At 32.6% G+C, this 22,992-nt stretch overlaps 1 protein-coding gene across 1 annotated transcript; it reads left to right on the forward strand.

Annotated features, from left to right (window-relative positions):
- The first annotated feature begins 6,543 nt into the window (after window positions 1-6,543).
- Window positions 6,544-7,409, forward strand: LOC114743525 (aspartic proteinase CDR1-like). The gene is made up of 2 exons (XM_028931734.1): window positions 6,544-6,766; window positions 6,982-7,409. Exons 1-2 carry the CDS (start codon window positions 6,544-6,546, stop codon window positions 7,407-7,409), a joined length of 651 nt encoding a protein of 216 aa, XP_028787567.1.
- The last annotated feature ends 15,583 nt before the right edge of the window (window positions 7,410-22,992 follow it).

The following is a 22,992-nucleotide window of genomic DNA, read 5'->3' on the forward strand; positions in this document are numbered from 1 at the left end:
AATTGGAAAAGATAAGTTTGTTACGTGTAGTTATGGTTAAATACATATAATCATAATAATTATATGAAAAAAAGGTTTAAAACGGTTTTACATATATATATATATATATATATATATATAAATGGTTTTTACGCTCGCGCGCAGACGCACATATATATAAATCAAACATCTTGATATCTTTGATGTTAGTTTGAACAGCAATTTAATTAGGAAAAATAAATAATAATAATAATATAAAATAGATTGAAATTCAAAATTTGAATCTGTTATATGAATTTTAATAAAATATATATTTATAATTATATATTTATAAAAAATTTTGATTGATTCTGGCAGATTTCATTTAAGTTGGTTATCTGCTTAAGTTTAATGAGATTTCAATAATAATATCAATAAGGTAAAACAATTAATTAATTAATTAAATGAAGATTTATTAATTTTAAAAATATAATAACGCAACACTACTTTCTACCTACTCATTCTTTATCTCTTAGCCACCACTTAGTTTCTTCTTTAGCTTTTTCACTGCCATAGATTTGTGTTTTCAGAAAGCATTACTCCTTCTACTCTAAACATTCCATCTCCATAAATCAAAATAGATTCAAGATAAACTTTTCCATTCTTGTTTCTCTTCTCTTTTTATATTACCTTTTTCATAATTCTTCTTTACCCCATTCTTTTCATCCTTTCTCCTTAGTCCACTGTAGGCCTTCTCATCACCATCATGTCCAAGACATACATATATTTGTTAAGGTGTGTACCTACTTTTCTTTTCCTTTTTCGTCTATCTCTCCTTTCTCACATTTGACAACTACTATTCATGAATACACACATATACATTAATAGGAAAAGGGATGAGAATGATTTGACACCATTGACTATTGTGTTAAGACCTAATGTTTTCCTTCATTTAGCCGTCTTTTTCCCTTGCTCTCTTCCTTGTATCATGTGTTTTTGTTTCAGATTCTGCCTCTTCGCAAGACGATGTACATATATATGCCTGATAGAAATATGAATAAATATATGTGCCTCTGTATATATATATATATTATCATCATTTACTCTGTTTTTGGTGTCCCTCCCCTCTAGTCATAGGTGTTTATACTCGTGTGTGTGTACACAAGACTTTCAGCAACATAGATAAAACAAAATTTACCGCCGTTAGATGGGATAAAGGCTTAAAGGAAAATATATATATATATATATATATATATATTAAGGACGCATAAGTGGTAGGAATCGGTGGAGTTTTTCAATTCTTAGTTGAGTGTTTCCTTAAATCATTTATATATAGAATTATATATATATATTCACATAATAGGTTAAAATAAATAAATAATGGGAAATTGTGTAAACCAAATATATGCATGAAATTGATGGGTAGTTATGGATAACTATGAATTTAAAAGGTCTCTTGACAGCTTTAAAATAATATTTGAAATCAATAATATGTAAGCGATTTGTGATCAGAAAAATTTAAGAAGACTTAGTTATGGGCCTGTGGCGTGGATTTAAAACATAAACAGCTTTTAGAAGAGGGAAAAAAAATCTTAGAGTAGTTTTATTAATATAAACTTGAATAGGTCAAATTATAATTTGACTTGAAGTTTGTGTAATTTTTTAGACTCTCACTGAGAGCCTTATTGCTTGGAATTTTGTTTCACTATTGACAAGCAAAAAAAGTCAGGTAACTTGGGGTTTTTTCTATGTGTATGCGATCTTTATCCATCATGATTAAATTTGTATTGACTCTATCGATTTAATTGGTACAAATAAATAGATAAGACTAAAAAGATAAAAGAATAAAATTGTATTATCTTTTATGTTATTTGAATTTTCCTTTAAGCATGAATGCATCTTGGTTATCTTCGTGAAAATTTATGGTAATTCGTTTTCTTTCAAGCATGCTTGCATATACTGGATTTGTTATATATCCATGACATGCATAGGCGGTTGGACTTGGGAGTTTATGATATTGATATATGTGACAAATTGTGACCACGTGGTTTGCCTTCACTTAGCGCAAAGTGGTTGGCCTTTTTAGGGCCCCGTTCCTTAATACTTACCTAGCCTGGTTTGTAGAGGGGGAACGCGGGACAGTGACACGTCTTGGTTCTTTTAAGGAGGGGAGCCATAGTCAGGCTTGGGCTTTGTATCTTTGGTCAGATACATCCTAAGTACTGGAGTAGCTTTGTTTAGTCCAGTGTGTGGGCCAGACCGTGTATAAGCCTATGGTTCTAGTCAGCAGAATAAGGTTGGATGCAGTAATAAGAGAGGAAGCATCCATTGCATATGAACATGGTATATTATTAAATTAGTTACATATTTTGCTAATGATTATTTAAGCTGTTGCAATATTTATTAATTCCTTGAATAGATAGATTTTACCACTTTATTTCAAGTTTTATCCATGGTTTATGTTATGTTAGACTTTGAGACTACAAGTTTGGATATTTATGCTCGAATTATATTATGGGTTTAATTGCTCATGTTTATTTGTAGTGGTTAAAAGGTTGAGTCTTTCAGTGTAAACTTTATTATTGAGACCTTAAGATTAAACTAGTTTTTACATGGTGTTTCAAGTAGCTTAGAAAATTGGGTGTTACAACATTCATGCTAAAAATTTAATTGAGTTATGAATAAAACTAAAAAAAATCTTTTGTCTTTCCCATATAAAGAGTGCCAAATGAGTATAAATTATCATCACCTTTTGAATGTGTTCCACTAAACTCTCAAGCATGTTAATGGCAGTCTCACCCAAGAGGGGGGTGAATTGGGTGAGTACAAAAATTTTGCGAGATTAAAATAATGTACTATTGGAAACAAAGAGTGTGAGTTAGAGAGATTTCACTGTAGAAAAGTATACACAGGATTTATACAGGTTCGGTCTCAACCACTTGACCTACGTCCAGTCCTCAGAACACCTCTGAGTATTCCACTATGTTCCAAGATTGATCGGGCTCTTAGCGCCTCAGTACAGTAATTGATTCTCTCAATCATTCCCCTTTACTTCCCATAAGGTTACAATCCCACTCAAGAGTCCACACTCTTGAGTTTCACACAAACCGTAATTAATGAAGAAGGGTAGAAACTCTCTTACAGAGTAAATAAATGATAATCACTGAAGTTCGATATATGAAGGAACAGAGTATTGAATATAACAATAAATGATCAGCAGAGGGTAGTTCGCACATTCAATCTGTTCATTTAATGCTTCTTCGCGCCTTTTATAGTTGAGGTAGTTTAGTAACCATTAGACGTAAGAGCTTCTAGCCGTTGAGAGTCCGGTTGCGTGTTTTTCCAGTTGCAACGGTTTTCCGCCATTAATGCTTCTGACAAGGTAGGTTACAGGCTATTTGGATAACCGTTGGAGAGCCGTTAGGTTTTCCTTCATAATCTACAATAATACATTGATTCAATAAGTTTTTCTTTGCAGAGTAAGATCAAAGGCAGAACCGAACAAATGATAAAATGAGCATTCTTAGTTTATAGGTAGAATCGATCAGTTGTTAAATGTGCTAAGTAATAACTGATCGTGCTTGTTCGAAGTAATGATCAATTATTGCTTGATCGAACAGGTTATCGATTATTCAAAGTAAGAGCTTTTGAAACAAATAACTAAGTTTATCGATCAAGTGATGGATTAATGATTTATCGATTAAGTGATCGATAAAATGACACAGTGACTTCATACTGGTATGCAATGAAAAAGAAGATCAAGGTCACTTTTTGATTTTGAATCTCTTAAAAAGAGAATTAAGATGAACATGAAGGCTAAAAAAAGCTTAAATGACATAGATGATAAATTTTGAGAAACATCGTGACTGGTTGAAGAAAAACAGAAGAACATTCCATGATCGAACAAGTGATCGAACACTTGTTGATCGATCAAGTTATCGATAAACAAAGTGTTATAGAACAGGATTTAAAGCAATGATTTTCCGAACACATTATCGATAAACAAATTATGGATAATCTTATCAATAAACATTAAGCAAAAGTATATTTAGTGAAAACGCAGGCTATGTGGGTTAATCGAATAGGTGATCGATTAATGAATGATCAATCAAGTGATCGATAAAATAGAACATAGAGACTTAATCCTACGGAGTCAAAGAACTAATTTATCGATCACGTTATGTGAAAAACAAGGCAAACATGAAGTGCGATAATCGATCATATTATCGATAATGTGATTATTGATCCGGTGATCGAAGAACCATGATTTAAAAGTGATATGCTGATTATTGATCATGTGATCAATATTTGCTAATCGATCAAGTGATTGATAAGCTACTGAAATAATTACCTGCACGTAGAGTTATGAAGCAATGTTCGATCAAATTATTGATAAATGACTGATCGATAAGGTGATCGATAAATGGTGACTAAAGCAAAACATAGAATAAGTAGAATGCATTACCATTTATCTGTTTTCCCATCGATAATCTATTTATCGATCATGTTATCGATAAATGCCTATCAGATTTGTGTCCTTTTATTTGACTGATGTTCGATTATAATGATTATCAATTAAGTGATCAATAATTTACTCCAGATTTTTATACATAACTAAGTTAACAATAATCGATCAATTGATCGATCACCACATTATCTAACAAGTTATCAATCAAAGTTTTTGCTAAGTTACTCCATTGTACAGGGATATTATTATCAACTTATCGATAAGTCCTTGATCGATTAGATGATCGATCAACATACTGAAATACAAATTTCTTACTTTGTTATCATCAAAACCTTAATCCTAACAAAGCATAGCTAAACAATTTTGAAAACAAGACGATCCGGCCGGTTCCTTCATGTGGAGGGAACTATTCACAACACTGCTTAGAATTTGTTCGGATTCGCAAAAGCCAATTAAAAAAAGCTCAAAAGCTAATTTTGAGGGAAAATGTTAAATCTGATCGAAGTCACAGTTTTGGGTCGCAAAAACCAAATAGGTATTCAAACTGACTTTTTACGAAAACATAAATTACATTCCACGCTACCTGGCTTTTGCCTTGTTATTGACACGAAAAGTTGCATAAGTGGTGCATGTTTTATAGTGTTCATTTGACAAAATGCTTTAGAATCAGAGTAAAATTAAAGTCAATTATGCAAACCTTAATCCAAACAAGCCCAGTGGTTTTATTTCTAAGTCCAAACGGATACTGTCCATGAACTGGCATCACCACTCACTTGACATGTCTGTAAGGTGATCTTATTGAATGTTCACAACAAACATAGACTTGCAAAGTTATTAATTTGAAGAAATTGTTGAAGAACATTGGTGGAAGGCAAGTTATTATAAACGGCATGCCAATCAGCTTGCGTTGGATGCACTAAATCCCAGAAAAAAAGCCGACTTAGGATCGTCGCACATTCTGTATTTCTTGGCGAGGGTCTTGTCGTCCATGCTTCCACAATTGTACTGTCTGCCCATCCCAACGCAACAAGGCTTGAACGGGTTCTTTATGTTATAAGCGGAGCGATGGTTCAGTACGGACATGAAACTGTCGAAGAGGCCTAAAACGACAAAGCTGGAATTGCCGCTGGCTTCTTCCTTCAATTTGGCCAGACCTTGGCTTAAGAAGGTATTGTAGTGATTGGCGAAGGTGTTATAAGTAGAGTTGCACAACGAAAATGAGGATGAAGCTGTCGTTTTCAGGAGGCGGCCTACAGCTGGTTGAAGACCACTCATTGCAATTTTCTTCACCAAATTTTATATACATATTTTTTTTTTCATTGGTGTCGAGTTAACACCAAATTTTAAGAGAGAAAGCAAGAGCCTAGGTTGGAATTTTCAGCCATGCCATCGAACATCTCCTTCTCCACCCATCAATCCTCCTTTGTGTTTCTCCACCCTAATATGTTCATCTTCTAACATGCATAACTCTTCACTCTTTCTTGGCCTTGTCCTGTTGTATCTCTCAACCTTGCATAGTATTATCAATAATGTCACTGCAACAAATAAGCTCCCAAAAGGTTTCAGCATTGATCTCATTCATCGTGACTCGCCATTGTCACCTTTGTACAACTCCTCAATGACCCACTGGGAGGGAGTTCAAAATGCTGCATTGTGTTCCGTGGCTGGAGTCAATCGTTTTCGCCAATCTTCTTCCAAAAATGCAGCTAAAATAAGCGAGCAACTGGCTCTAACTGATATAATCCCAGACAATGGAAGCTATGCCTGCCAATAGAAAGACGGAGTGTTGGAGACACAGGAAGCAACCTGATCTGGGTCCAATGCTCACCTTGTCCTCAATGCTACCATCAAGATGTCTCATTGTTTGATCCCACAAAATCTTTTACTTACAGGTCTGAGTCTTGCGGCTCGAGAAATTGTGCTCTTCTTCCTCAGCGTCAACATAAATGAGGAAACTCAAATTAGTGTTTTTACCTGTACTTATATGGAGATCAGTCTTACACGGTGGGAGATTTGGCTACAGATTCAGTCGATTTTGGTACTAGTGATGGCCAATCTGTTTTGTTCCCTAAGTGTTTGGATGTGGACATAACAATCTTGGAAAGTTCAATAGGCACATGGCAGGACTTGTTGGACTAGGTAATGGTCCTTTGTCCCTAATTTCACAACTTGGTAATCAGATTGGTCGCCAATTTTCCTACTGTTTGCCTCCTTTCAACGCTAAGGCTGCGACTAAGTTGAGATTTGGAGAGGAAGCCGAGATATCAGCAAATGGGGTTGTGTCCACTTCCATGGTCACGAATCCTAATAATCCCGCCTTTTATTATCTCAATCTTGAAGGTATACATATCTGTTTTACTTTGAGATTAATGTTGCTCTCTCTTGTGTATTTTCGTTTTAAAGTTTTGAACTTGCGAATTCAAATGATTCTCGAAATAGGATAATAAAATGGGACAACTCAGTACTTTAAATATTTTGTACGAAACGTTCCAGTGCTATTATATATGAGTCTTTATTTTGGAGGCTGAATTATCCATGTAAATGGTCATTGACAGGTATCACCGTTGGCCAACAGACAGTGCAGATTGATGAAAGCAATAGAAACATAATAATTGATTCTGGTACGACATTGACATGTCTTCAATCAAGCATCTATGAGCAGGTTGAAATTTTGGTGAAGAAAGCCATTGGAGTCGACCAGTGGATAGTGCAAAACTCTCAATTAAATCTGTGTTACACCAATGTCAACTCTATCAAGAATGTTCCAAACTTTGAGGTTGATTTTAAAGGAGCCAACATTTCCTTAAAACCTCAGCACTTGTTCCTTCTCGTATCCAACGATGTGATATGCCTTGCAATGTCTCCCACAGATGGAGATTCCATTTATGGAATTGGAAACGTAGCTCAGATTGACTTTGACATGGGGTATGATCTTGATCAGAAAAAAGTTTCTTTTGCTCGCGCCGATTGTACTAAACAGTAGAGACTTTTAAGTACGCACAGGCAATCTATAGGGTATTTGCTGCTCCTTAAATTTTTCTTCCTTTCCAAATGTTTTTTCTTGCTTCTTTTTATCGTTAGATTTTATATAAAATGAGTAAAATTTTGATATCTTATGAGCAAAAAATGGTGCAATAGTTTTAATTTTTTTTTTATGATTTCTTAAAAATTTTATATATAAATTAAAAAAAAAACACAATTTTCAAGTAATTTTTTCTTTAAAAAATCATAGAAAAACTTAAAACTGCACGGATTATTTTCTGATAATATATCAAAGTTCATTATTTTATATAGAATATAATAATGAAAAGAAACAAAAAAATAACATTTGGAAGATGGAAGAATATTAGAGGGTAGCAGAAGGGACCCCAAATCCACAATATACATATAGTTTATTATATATACTTGACGGATAATATATTGTCTTAATATGGACCTATGGACTATGGGCAACCTATGGGGAAGGGACCACGCTTATGAGAAATCTTACAAAGGTGGCCTAGAGTTAAGCAAGTTGAATTATGGTTGATCGGGTAAAAAGAATAAAGACAAAAACAAAATTCAATATTAAAGGCAACCTAGAGTTACTAATCCCTTCCTAGTTTCATAGAGTATTGCTTTTAACTAATTAGTCTCAATGTTAATATAGTTAATCTAGAGCATTTATAGCTAAAAGTGTTTTTCAATCCACTTATAACCCTCTCCTAAGTAATAAGGTTATGTCTAACTCAAATACTTAAGAAGATAAATTAATTTCACTCTTTATAAATTATATGGGGCTCCTAGGTATATTTCTATCCTACTCACATATCAGATAAAAATCTAATCCCATATTACTCAAGTCTAGAGCCTAATTAAGATTTCATTTGTCAAAGTTAACCTTAATGCTCAAACTCATATTTAATTGTAGCCAAACATATATCAAACCAGGATTAAGTAACCAAAATTAACATCAAAAGCATAATTAATTAAAGGGAAAACTATGTTCTAAGTCCTTATAGTTTCAATCAAATTTGGTCAAGGTCCCTGTAATTTATTTTTTAGGATATGGGTCCTTAGAATTTCAGTCAAACTTGGTCAAAGTCCTTCTATTAACTGATATAACTTGATAGCGTTAAACATGATTATGTGGCAAATGGTTTAATGAGTTGGCAATTTTTTATGATGACTAGACATTAAAAAAAAAGGAAAAGAAAAAAAAAAAACTAGTGCCAGCTCATGATTTTGGGGAATGGCCACCGCCTACTGATGCTTTTCTTCTTGCATTCTTCATCTTTCCTTCCTTCTAGATCTGAGTTTTAGTCTTTTAGATCAATCATCAAAATAGGATGCCCGTGCCTAATTAAAGCAGACCATTCCATGATGAGGGTCCAAACCAGGGCCATTTTCATGCCTTGTTCCTCCTCATTCTACCATGTTCTGCAGTCATCGTGGGTTTCGTTCACTCTCTAGTCACTGTTCCTTCTCTTCCACTTCTAGTCACCATGGGTCACCATTGATCATCTGTCACTACCATAGGTATGTGTTGGCACTCTTCTGTTAACTGTGTTTCAACTTTTGCTGTTCAAAACATCGTTTCAACAGCTTGTGCGTGAGCAAAACTTAGAATCTTCTCCCTCTCCCTCTCGCGCTCTTCTCTGCTCCACTTCCTACCTCTGTCTTTCTCTTTCTTTTCTTTCGTTGCCTTCTCTCGCTTTTGCAGAGGCCAAACAATGGTCACCATGGTTAGGCATGATCTATACATCATGATTTTGAGCTTCTTCCGGTATCCTATACCCCTCGGTATCAAGAAATCTCTGGTGAGTCTCTGCACCAATGTTACCTATGACCGTTACAGCATCCAACTCTGGCTTGACAACGACAATAACAACTACCCAGCCACCATGCAGGTTTGCAAGCAAAAGAATTTGTTCTTAACTATACAGGGGCTTAGCCAGATCTTGTCTGACTCAGTAAGCAACCGAGTTGAATCGGCCAATTCTCTGGCCACTAGAACAATCCTCTCCCCTAATCACACCGTCAACTCTATGAAATACTTGGATGGCCAAGGCGAGGACTGTCTCAATTCCTTAACAAGAATTGTATATTTCGCCAAAGAATCTGAAGAGAATCGTGAATTCCTCGTGATATTAGATGGATTTGTGGCTTTACTTGTTGATTTACTCGATAAGGTCAATGGCATCGTTGAAATGCTCGAGAGAGTCATTAATGCTTTGGATGCAATTCTAGATAAAATCAAAGATCGTGAGCAGTTAAGAAATTTTTTTTGTGGTAAATTGAGCAGTTGAAGAAATTGATGTTGAAGAACCATGACAATTGCTTAGCCTCCCTGCTCCTTCTTCTGCAATAAGGCAATGTTGGTGCGAAAATGGGATTGGCGAGGATTCTGAAGTTCATCATGGTGGATGCCGAATCCAAAGTCATTATCACCAAAAAGGAAGGTCAAATGTCTGAATAGCTCAGATCTAGAAGGAAGGCAGGATGAAGAACGCAAGAAGAAGAGGATCTATAGGCAGTGGACATTCCTCAAAATCGTGAGCTGGCACTAGTTTTTTTCTTTTCTTTTTCTTTCATGTCCAGTCATCATAAAAAAAATTGCCAATTCATTAAACCATTTGCCACATAATCATTTTTAACACTGTCAATTTATATTAGCTAACAGAAGGACTTTGACCAAGTTTGACTGAAATTACAAGGACCCATATCCTAAAAAATAAATTATAGGGACCTTGACCAAATTTGACTGAAACTATAAGGACTTAGAACATAGTTTTCCCTTAATTAAATGAAAACAAAGTCTAATTCATAAATAACTTCATAGCTACTCTAAGTCTAGAAGAAAATTAGCCACACATGACTGAAATAGAACTCATAAAAAATAAAATAAAATTCAGTCCAAACAGAAAAACAAAGGAAGACTAAGAACAAAAGAGATAGCAAATCTGCCGATCTCAAAGAAAGAACTTGCTGCTGTCAGAGAAATCATCGTCAGACGTCGTCCTCTGTTGTCACTAGAAAGAGAATTGCCACATCTGCTTGCTACCTCCACTCTGTTCGTCCAAATTCCTTGCCACCTGTCACAGTGGAATGGAGATTTACAAATGGATTCAACATTGCTCTCTACTCGCCACTTTTCTTCCCCCATTCGCCGTATCCCCAGTTCCTATTTATAATGGTTGCGTCTTCTCTCCCTTGAATCCCTTGAATCCACCGCCTCTTATCCATATATCTCCTTCAATACAATATATTATATTATATCATGATGATTTGCCTTACTTCACATAACTCCACGCTTCTGATCCTCTTAATATATCTACACACACACACATTATATTTATTGCAATTGTTGCTCCCCTTTTGTTTTATATTTTATTTGTGATATTTCCTTCTCTCAATAATTTTATGTCTCCTGCATTGAAAATAATAAAAGATTTGAGTAAATTTTATGCAAGATCATCTTTTATCCTATAATTAATTGAAAAGAAGAAAAATTAATAAAAGATGGTTAAATAGGTATAAATTATCCACAAATTTTACTAGATATGTTTTCCATGTCATAATGTTTGTTTTCTATTCGACTTCTAAAAATAAAACATTACAAAAAAAATTATATAGAAAGCTCAATTATATAATGTAAAAAATGGGTACAAATAATATTGTAAGAAAAATCATTACAAAAATACTATATAATGGTTTTATGAATTATTTTATTGGAAAAAGAGATTTTGTTGACATAACACTCTAATTTAAGAGAGAAAAATCACTATAAAAAATAATTACTACCTCCGATTCTTAAAACAAAAGCTAGTTGACTAATTTAAGTAGATTAAAAATTAATTAAGTTAGTTATTTGTAATAAATAAGTATTCTCTTTCCTAAAATATGCTTGTTAATCAAGTATATTGATTAGAACTATTATTATTACAAGGACTAACTTGAAAGAAAATGAATAAATATGAGAGACAAAGTATATTGGAGTATTATATTTAGGATCAAAATAAAAATCAAACAAAGTCTTATATTAAAAACTGGAGGTAGTATTATTAATAAGTAAATTAAATAATTTAATAATAATTATCAAAAAGTAATTTTTTTAAAAAAAATCCCGGGACGAGATGACCTCATCTGTCTTCTTGTCTTGTCCCAGTTATTATTTCATCCCACCTTGTCCTGATTACTGTTCCATCCCCTCTCAAAATTTTTTTCGTCCCGTCCTAAATTAACAAAGACCGAGAGAGAACAGTTAGAACGGGACAAGTTGAATACCTTTACTTCTAGTGATATTAGTTACTAATAAATATACTTCAAGAAAATACAATCACTTGACATTTTAAGTTGCTAATTTCCATCATATGAGTTGACTTTTCAATATATCATAATAACTTCGTGCTTGTATTTTCCTTTCTAACTCTAATTTCCTTCTACGCTTCCAGGCTCGTTAAAATTACCTAGATATTTGATTTAATGGTGACAATAAAATCAATATTAAGCACACAAGAAATAAATATACTTCATTTAAAGTCTTCATCTTATAAGTTTCTTTTCCATTTCTAAATATAAGACTCATTTTATAATGTAATTTATACTATAAAATGAATACTAATTTCTGTTATCTCATCGTGACTTTAAATATTTTTATAATAACTCAATACTTTTATTTACTTCTCTATATCTAAATTCTTTACTCACCTCCTAGTTCCTTAAAATTAGCCACAAATATATTTGATTTTTAGTGGTGGCTATAAAATCAACATTAAGTACACAAGAAATAAATATACCTAAAGAAAATATAATCACTCGAAGTCTTCATTGTATAATTTACCGATTTCTACGACGTGAGTTGACTTTTCAATCAATTAAACTACGTATTTGTATTTACTTTTTTAAATCTAATTTCTTTCTTCACCTCCTAGTTCATTAAGACTACCTGTACATATTTTATTTGATGGTGGCGATAAAATCAACGTTAAGCACACCAGAAATAAATACACCCGACGAAAATACAACTACTTGAAGTCTTCATCGTATAGGTTACTACTTTCTATTATGTGAATTGATTTTCCAATTAATTATAGTGACAAGCTATTTGTATTTAACTTTTTATGTCTACTTTATTCTTCCTTTACCTTCTAGTTCATTGAGATTACGTACATGTTTAATTCAATGGTAACCATAAAATCAACATTAAGCACACAAGAAATAAATATAAGTAAGAGAAGTTAAAATATATTCGTAACTAATAAGCTAGAGTGAATAGCAGAATAATCTAAACTAGTTTCTTATTCTTCATTGAGATACATCCTTGCACCTAGCAAGTGAATTTAGAAATAAATTCATTACGAAAAGAAATTGACTGAGAAATTGAGATACATCCTTGCCCCTAGTAAGAGAATTTAGAAATAAATTCATTAAGAAAAGAAATTGACTGAGTCTCGATATTTAAAAAATTTTTGGTCTCCAAATATTTCAAAGAAAAAAAGAATTTGGATAGGATTGTAGGATGTACCTTCTCATCCTTCCGTTGTACTTCGTCTTTTTCCCACTCTTCTTCTCTCCTTTTACTTTCTTATTTTTCATCATATTTCCTTTATTTTATATTTTTATCTATTTATTAATTTTTTACAAAAAATTTCGTAGACTTTCCATCCAAAGTCTATTTTCACCTAACAATTACATTTAGAGAAAAATATATAAAATAAATTAAACAAGAATAAAATAATAATTGAATGTATATCCTCAAATGTATGCCTGTTTAATTATAAAATACTCTTCCAGTTCTTAATACAGGAGCTAATTAGAGAGTTAATACTGGTTCTATATATAAAATCTATTTCACATGTTTATCAAATTTTTTTCAAATTAATCCTATTGATATTCTCCTAACAATAACAAATAAGAGAGGGAGCGAACAAGGAAATTAAGGAAGATGCTTAGGATGTCTCAAAAAAATTATATTATCTAATTTAACTAATATTCTTAATATATTTAAATTAGTTAATTGTATTTTATATTAAGGGCGAGAGAAGTACACGCTAATCAGTAGGCCGAACTCACTAGCTACATATTGAAAGCTCATTTGGTATTGCGTTGATTTAAAAAAGAAAAAGGAGTTTAACAGTTTGAGAGTGAAAAAATTAAGGGATATCTATAAGAAAAAACAATGTAAGAAAGATATCTATATGATTAAATAATCATTCAAAAGTACTTTTTTAAATAAAGATATTAATTAAAAATAAATGTTAAGAGGGCACGTAAAGAATATTATAAAGACAATCATGACGAAAAAATTGGGCAAAGCTGCTTTTATCTTAAAAGAAATTAAAAAGTTTTTAAATCAAAATTGATAACTTCTAACGAAACCAGTTTTGGTACTTATCACGGTGATGAATACCATGATATTTGCAGTGTGGCGAAAGCTACATAATTTAGGTGGAGTTTTAATAGGTTATATTTAAAATTTTTAACTAATAATTTTAAATAAAAATATTTTTTTTAGAAAAGCTTGCCATTAAAAGATTACCTTTACTTTGTATTATCTGCCTATTAAAAAAATTTTAAAAAAACATAAAAAAAATTAAATCCCGGTTGTTTATATTTAATTAAAAAATTGAGATTTAATGAGTATCATGAGGCTTATTAATGCTGTGATTAGCATGGAAGTTAGTTCAGACTTGTAAGTTGGCATTGACGGCGTTTACGTGCAATTTGTAACCCAAACTTTTCTATATAAGGACGCGCCTCGACCTGCTTCCTTGCTCATCAAATCTTGTTTGTGATTTATCCCTGCTATTATTCCTCAAACATGCTTCCTCATCATTCCCTCTCTGTCTCTTTCACTCTTATTATTCTCTTTCTCTCAGCCATTTCGATTAATGTCTCTCCAACAAATAATAAGCTCCCAAAAGGTTTCAGCATCGACCTCATTCATCGTGACTCACCATTATGTCCCTTCTACAACTCCTCAATGACCGACTCGGAGCGAGTTCAAAACGCTGTGTTGCGCTCCATTTCTCGAGCTAATCGCTTTGGCCAGTCTTCCATGGCTGAGTCAGTAGAAACTGATATACGCCCGAACGATGGAAGTTACCTGATGAAGATATCTATTGGCACTCCACCCGTAGAAAGATGGGCACTTGCAGACACAGGAAGCGACCTTATTTGGTTCCAATGCAAACCTTGACCACAACCTCAGTGCTACCGTCAAAAGGCACCGCTCTTTGATCCAAAAAGTTCTTCCACGTATATGTCTCTGTCATGTCGATCACTCCCTTGTAAAGCTCTGCCCCGTCGCTACGTGCAAGGCCAAACGTATCCTCAATGTGGATCAGCCAATGTGTGTACGTATTTTTATTCTTACCGGGATGACTCGTATACAATGGGAGAACTGGCCACAGAATCAGTTAGTTTCGGCCGAAATGTTTTGTTTCCTAAGACGGCGTTTGGGTGTGGACACAACAACAATGGAATATACAACGTGAACAACGCAGGACTTGTTGGGCTTGCTCAAGGGAATTTGTCTTTAGTTTCACAAATGGGCAAAGTAGGTCGCAAATTCTCGTACTGTCTGCCTCCTTACGGTCTAAAGACTACAACTAAACTAAGGTTCGGGGAAGAAGCCACCATATCAGGAAATGGGCTTGTGTCCACTCCATTGATCACCAAAAATGGTCCCATGTCGTTGTTTTACTTCCTCAACCTTGAAGGTACTAGCTAGCTAGTGTTATGTTTTAATTTGAGGTTGTTTTATTTATTTTCATCTCAAGTTAGTTTTATCTTCTGATTTATGCAGTTCGATTTTATACGACTCTTTGATCCCTGGCTTAAATTGTTCGTGTGAAATGGTTGTTGATAGGTATCACTGTTGGACAACAGAATGTGCGGACTGGTCAAAGCAATGGGAACATAATAATTGACTCTGGGACGACATTGACCATGCTTCCATCAAGGTTTTATGACCAGGTTGAAGCTTTGGTGAAGCAAGCCATTGGAGCCGACCAATTCATAGTTCAGTACAATGAATACAAATTGTGTTACAGAAATGCTAACTCTATTATCCAGAATATTCCGAATTTTGAGGTTCATTTTACGGGAGCCAACCTTTCCTTACAACCTCAGAACTTTTTCGGTTTCATATCCAACGATGTTGCGTGCTTTACAATGCTTCCTACAGATGGAATGCCCATTTACGGAAATCTGGCTCAGATTGATTTTGAGGTGGAGCATGATCTTGATCAGAAAAAAGTTTCTTTTGCTCCTGTCGATTGTACTAAACAGTAGCGATTGCATGACTTGGTTTGGATGAAAAAGTAATAGAAAAAGGAAAATATAGAGGGGGAGAGAATACTCTGAATAAAAACTCTTTCTCTAATTTTCTTCTTATCCAGAGCAAGTACCAGTAATATAGTTATACTCTTGATGAATAATATACTTGGCTGACATAGCTCAAAGTGAAATATATAGGCATTGTAAACCCTATACACACACACCCATCGTGCTTTCGGAAGTATCTAATAAGTGAGAATGTCCATAATTATGAATTAGCATTTGAGATTATAAAAGAAGACTTAAAAAACGTAACTAAATTAAATGACAAGACGAAAAGTGTGTAATACTCTTCATTTTATAATGTGATATGAAGTATATTTTTGACAAATAACTAATTTAACTAATTTTTTTTTAAAAAAACTTGAATCAAATTTTTTATATCTATTATATCAAGTTCTCCAACCATACATGATCTGTGTCCTTTTTTTTTATAAATAAAATGCTATTAAATGTTAATATTTCAAAAGTATATGACACATGATCATGTGTGATTAGAGAACTTGACATAATGGATACAAAGAACTCGATGCAAGTATTATCCATTCTTTCCAAATTAGTTAAGTAGATTTTATATTAATTAAGGATGGGAGGTAGTATTCTTTTATTTTAGTTTACAACTCGACGCATGTTATCATGTACTCCTCTCATCCTATTTATAAGGCATAGAAAGAAATTTTTTTTTTCTTTGTTTACAAGTCATTTCATTAAATTTTTAGCATAAATGTTTTATTTTATTCTTAATTTATTATAGTGTAGATAATTATTTTTTTCAAATGTGTATATATTAAATGGAAATAAAGTTGAAAAGTTGTTATATTTTAATGAAGAGTTAATGTATTTTAAAGTTTTCTTTGATCTGTATTGAAATTGCGTTATAAATAGGACCAGAAGAATATAAATTAATAAGCTTTAAATATTTTGTACTGAATGAACGACATGAATGTATAGTGGAAATTTTTGCAATGATATTATACATACATGTGTGTGCGCGCCCGTGCGTGTATTATATGAATCTTTATTTTGCGATGAGAGTGATGTGAATGAAATTATGGTTGACTAGGCTTCGCTAGGTTGGACAATGAATAGTCAAGACTCAAGTGAAATGAATTGAAATGTAAAAATAACATAACTAAGACAGTTTAAAATATGACTGTATCGTTTTACTTAGAATGTACTTTTAATATATTTTATATAGGCTAAGAAAATATTTAAACTGTATTAACTCTCCCTTAAAATATAAATTTTTAACTTTATTTAATATATACATCTTTCAAAAAAAAAATCTACATTATAAATATGAAAAACAAAATAGTACATTCACACTAAAAATTTAATTAAGTGATTTATAAATAAGATTAAAAAAAATATTTTCTCTTTATCTCATAAATAAGACTAGAGGAGTATAAATTATCATCACATTTTGAATGCGCTCCACTAAACTCTCATGTATATCTAAACAATTTTGAAAACAAGACGATCCGGCTGGTTCCTTCATGTGGAGGGAACTATTCACAACTCTGCTTAGAATTTGTTTGGATTCTCAAAAGCCAATTAAAAAAAAAGCTCAAAAGCTAATTTTGAGGCAAACTATTAAACCTGAAGTCACATTTTTGGGTTACAAAAACCAAATAAGTATTCAAACTGACTTTTTAACGAAAGCGTAAATTACATTCCACACTACGAAATTGCCTTGTTATTGACTTTGCAAAATGCAATTACAGTACTACTACGAAAAGTTGCAAAAATAGTGCATGTCTTATAGTGTTTATTTGACTAAATGCTATAGAACTGGATTAAAATTGAAGTCAATTTTGCAAACGTTAATCCAAACGGATACTGTATTTCTTGGCCAGGGTCTTGTCGTCCACGCTTCTACAATCGTGCTGCCTGCCCATCCCAACGCAACCAGGCTTGAACGGGCTCTTTATGTTATAGCCTTATAGGGGGAGGGATCGTTCAGTACGGACATGAAACCGTCGAAGAGGTCTAAAACGACAAAGCTGGAATTGTCGTTGACTTCTACCTTCAATTTGGCCAGAGCTTGGCATAAGAGGGCGTTGTGGTGATTGGCGAAGGTGTCATGAGTAGAGTTGCACAGCGAAAATGAGGATGAAGCTGTCGTTTTCAGTAGGCGGCCTACAGCTGGTTGAAGACCACTCGCTACAATTTTCTTCGCAAAATTTTATAATTTTTTCCACACGTGTCCTTTTGCATTGGTGTTGAGTTAACACAAAATTTTAAGAGAGAAAGCGAGAGCCTAGGTTGGAATTTTCAGTCATGCCATCTAACAAATTAAGTTATGGGGCCATCTGTGGAAAATAAGTTAAGCTTTGGAACGACATCGGAATAGTCAGGACTCAAGTTTCATGCAGGCAAGGCAAGTGAAATGATTTGAAATGTAAAATAGTGACATGACAAATACTCTCTCCAATCTTAAATATAAAATCTATATACCTATTTTATAAATATTAAGCAATATTAGTTATTTGTAATAAGTTTGTGTTACTTATTCTAAAATACCCCTTTATTTAATACTACCTTTGGTCCTTAATATAAGAGTTAATCAGAAGTTCAATTTAGTCTTAAATATAAAACCCTAATCTATTTTAATTTGTCTTCAGTATTAATTCATTTTTCTCCAAGTTGTCCCTATACTAATTGTGCATGTTAAGAGGTTTCCATTAAGCGACTCCTAGCACACATGATTAATAATGATATAACATTCCTTTATTACAGCTAACTATCTTAACTATTTTTTATAATTTTTATAAATTAATAATCTAACTCTTATATTAATGATTGAATATAGTAATTACATTGTTTAATACTCCCTTGATAGAAAATCCTTTGACATGCATAATTATCAGGTAGAATTTAGGAAAAATATTATAAATTTAAGAAGCGAAGGGAATTGTGGTCTTATATTTAAAATCAAAATAAATCCTCCTACTAGCCTTTATATTTAAGATCGAAGATAAAGAATCTGTTTGGATTAGCGGCAGAAAAACTAACTTATTTTCAATCTGACTTTTAGAAAAATAAAATTAGGTAAAAATTAAATTGGGTAATGTGCTTTGTTTTTGGATTGATTTTTATAAAAGTTAGTTTATAAAGTAAAAAGGTTGTTTGGATTATGATTGAATAAATAAGTTTAGTTGACTAAAATGGGTATGATTTTTATTAAATAATAAAAAATGCTTAAAAATATGAATGTACAAAATATAATAATTTTAAATTATTATAATAGGAAAAACTTATATTTAACGACTAAAATATATTTAAATTAGAAATCATAGTAATGTACAAAATCTGAACCAAATAATATTACATAATTAATTGGATAATATACTTTGCATAATTTATGTAAATATGAAATAAAAATAATATTTAAAATTAAAAATATTGTAAAAACTGTTAAAAATTATTTTCATTGAAGAGAATATAAAAAATAAATAACTAAAAACTAATTGGGAAGCACAAAGAATATATAGAGAGAGGTATAAGAACAACATAAATGTAAGGGCAAAAATATCTTCTGATTCTAAAAAGATGCTTTTATATATGTGTCATAATTAATTTTAGGTACTTTTACAATCATGTTTAAAAAAAGTAATTTTTGAACCCTAAGTCAGTTTGGCCAAAAACTGTAACAAACAACTCCTAAATTTGTAAACTAACTTATTACACTGATAAGCTACTTTTCACCCTCAACACGTCTTAGCTAGCTAGTGTTATGTTTGAATTTGAGGTTGTTTCATTTATTTTCATCTCAAGTTTGATTTTATACGACTCTTTTGATTTATGCAGTTCCATTTTATACGACTCTTTGATCCCTGGTCTTGTGTGAAATGGATGTTGAAAGGTGTCACTGTTGGACAAGAGACAGTACGGACAGGTCAAAGCAATGGGAACATAATTATTGATTCTGGGACGACGTTGACAATGCTTCTATCAGGCTTTTATGAGCAGGTTGAAGCTTTGGTGAAGCAAACCATTGGGGTCGACCAATTCATAGTACAGAACGATCAATACAAATTGTGTTACAGAAATGCTAACTCCATCCAGAATTTCCCAAATTTTGATGTTCATTTCACAGGAGCCATCCTTTCCTTAAAACCTCAGAACTTTTTCCCTCGCATATCCAACGATGTTATATGCTTTGCAATGCTTCCTATAGATGGCATGCCCATATATGGAAATGTGGCTAAGATTGATTTTGAGGTGGAGCATCATCTTGATCAGAAAAAGTTCTCTTTTGCTCCTGTCGATTGTACTAAACAACAGAGATTCTATGACTTGGTTTGGATTGAAAAAAATAATAATAATAGAAGGAAAATATAGAGGGGGAGAGAATACTATGAATAAAAACTTTTTCCTCTAATTTTCTTCTCATCCAAACCAAGTACCAGCAAGAGTTATACGCTTCATGAATAATGTACTTGACTGACTAGCTCAAGTGAACGTAGGCATTGTAAACCGTCTCTCTCTCTCTCTCTCTCTCTCTCTATATATATATATATATAGACACACACATATATGTATAAGCATGTATATCGTGCTTTTGGAAGTATCTAAGTGGGAATGTCTGTAATTATGAATTAGTATTTGAGAATATAAAAGAAGACTTAAAACACGTAACTAAATTAAATGGCAAGACGGAAGAGGAGTATGTAATACTTGTCATTTTATAACGTGATATCTTTAATTTAAGTAAAAGAAACACTTATTTTTTACAAATAACTTATTTAACTAACTTTTTTAGAAAAAAACTTAGGTCAAGTTCCTTATATTTATTATGTCAAGTTCTCCAATCATACATGAATATGTCCTTTTTTGTTCATAATTAAACAATATTAAATGCTAATATTTAAAAAATAGATGACACATAATCATGTGTGATAGGAGAACTTAACATAATGGATATAAGAAACTTGATGTAAGTGTGGTCATTTTTTTTAATCCATCCAAGTAGATCTTATATTAATTAAGGATGTGAGGTAGTATCTTTTTTTTATTTTAGATTATAGCTTGCCGCGCGTTTATCATGTATAAATTAATAAGCTTTAAATATTTTGTACTAAACAAACGACATGAATGGATAATAGAAATTCTTGCAGTGACATTATACATGAATCTTTATTTTGCGATGTGAATGATTAAGTGAAATGGTGGTTGACTAAGTTGACGTTGCAAATAATCAAGACTCAAGTAAAATGACTTGAAATATAAAATGACATAACAAAGACAGCTTCAAAAGTTACTGTATTGTCCTATTTATATGACACTTTCAGCATATTTTACATAGATCAAGAAAAACTTTAGACTGCATTAATTCTCATTTAAAATATGACAACTTGTTAACTTTATCCCATTTAATATACAATTCTTTCAAAAAAAAATCATCTACATTATAATAAACAAAGGACAAAATAACACATTCATACTAAAAATTTAATTGAGTTATAAATAAGAAAGAGAAAAATCTTCTGTTTTTACCTTATAAATAGGACCAAATGAGTATAAATTATCATCACCTTTTGAATGTGATCCACTAAAACTCTCATGCATATCTAAACTATTTTGAAAACAAGATGATCCAGCGGGTTCCTTCGTGCAGAGGGAACTATTCAAAACACTCCTTAGAGTTTGTTTGGATTCTCAAAAGCCAATTAAAAAAAGCTCAAAAGCTAATTTTGAGGCAAAATATTAAACCTGGAGTCACATTTTTGGGTTAGAAAAACCAAATAGGTATTCAAACTAACTTTTTACGAAAATATAAATCACATTCCACACTAATTGGCTTTTGCCTTGTCATTGACCTTGCAATTACAGTACTACTACGAAAAGTTACATAAGTAGTACATGTTTTATAGTGTTTATCTGACTAAATGCTGCAGAATTAGAGTAAAATTAGAGTCAATTTTGCAAACCTTAATCCAAACAAGCCCCGTGGTTTTATTTCCAAGTCCAAACGGATGCTGTCCATGAACTGGCATCACCCCTCATACGACATCTCTATAAAGTGATCTTATGGAGTGTTGACAACAAACATAGACTTGCGACATTATTAATTTGATTTGTACGAGGGAAAGAGATCAGGCTAGCTAGTATTGAAGAAATTGTTGAAGAGCATTGGTGGAACGCAAGTTATTATAAACGGCATGCCAACCAGCTTGTGTTGGATGCATCAAATCCCAGAAAAAAGCCGACTTAGGATTGTCGCCCGCTTTGTATTTCTTGGCCATGGTCTTGTCGTCCACGCTTCCACAGTCGTACTGCCTGCCCATCCCAACGCAACAAGGATTTAAAAGGTTTTTTTATGTCATCGGTGGAGGGATGGTTCAGTACGGACATGAAACTGTGGAAGAGGTCTAAAACGACAAAGCTGGAATTGTCGTTGGCTTCTTCCCTTCAATTTGGCCAGACCCTGGCTTAAGAGGGTGTTGTGGTGATTGGCGAAGGTGTTATGAGTAGAGTTGCACAGCGAAAATGAGGATGAAGCTGTCGTTTTCAGGAGGCAGCCTACTGCTGGTTGAACACCACTCACCACAATTTTCTTCACAAAATTTTATATTTTTTTTCCATGTGTCTTTTTTCATTGGTGTTGAGTTAACACAAAATTTTAAGCGAGAAAGCGAGAGCCTGGGTTGGAATTTTTAGTCATGCCATCCAACAAATTGAGTTATGAGGCCATTGATCTGTGGAAAATAAGGTAAGCTTTGGAACGACGTCGGAATAGTCAAGACTCAAGTTTCATGCTGGCAAGGCAAGTGATACGATTTGACATGTAAAATAATGACATGACAAGTGCTCCATCCAATCCTAAATATAAAATCTGTATAACTATTTATTTTATAGATATTAAGTAATATTTAGTTAAACTAATTATTTGTAATATGTGTATTATTTATTCTAAAATATCTCCTTAGTTAATACTACCTTTGGTCCTTCGTATAAAAGTTAATCAGAAATTTAGTTTGGTCTTAAATATAAGATCCTAATCTATTTTAATTTGTCTCTAATATTTATTTATTTTTCCCCAAATAGTCCCTATACTAACTGTGCATTTTAAGAAGTTTTCATTAAGCGACTCCAATACAACACACATGATTAACAATGACACAAAATTCATTTAGTACAGCTAATTATCTTAACTATTTTTCTTAATCTTTATAAATTGGTAATATAGCTCTTATATTAATGATTGAAGATAGTACTTACATTTTGTAATACTCCCTTGA

The sequence above is a fragment of the Neltuma alba genome, unplaced genomic scaffold (assembly GCF_004799145.2).
Source record: "Neltuma alba isolate B1F8T4 unplaced genomic scaffold, ASM479914v2 tig00000643_pilon, whole genome shotgun sequence".
NCBI lineage: Eukaryota > Viridiplantae > Streptophyta > Magnoliopsida > Fabales > Fabaceae > Neltuma > Neltuma alba.

What these genes read in the sequence shown, in the direction of transcription:
- LOC114743525 (XM_028931734.1), top strand. Translation starts at nt 6,544, where the DNA reads ATGGCAGGACTTGTTGGACTAGGTAATGGTCCTTTGTCCCTAATTTCA. An exon ending in TTATTATCTCAATCTTGAAG is followed by an intron (nt 6,767 to 6,981) that starts GTATACATATCT and finishes GGTCATTGACAG; the next exon opens with GTATCACCGTTGGCCAACAG.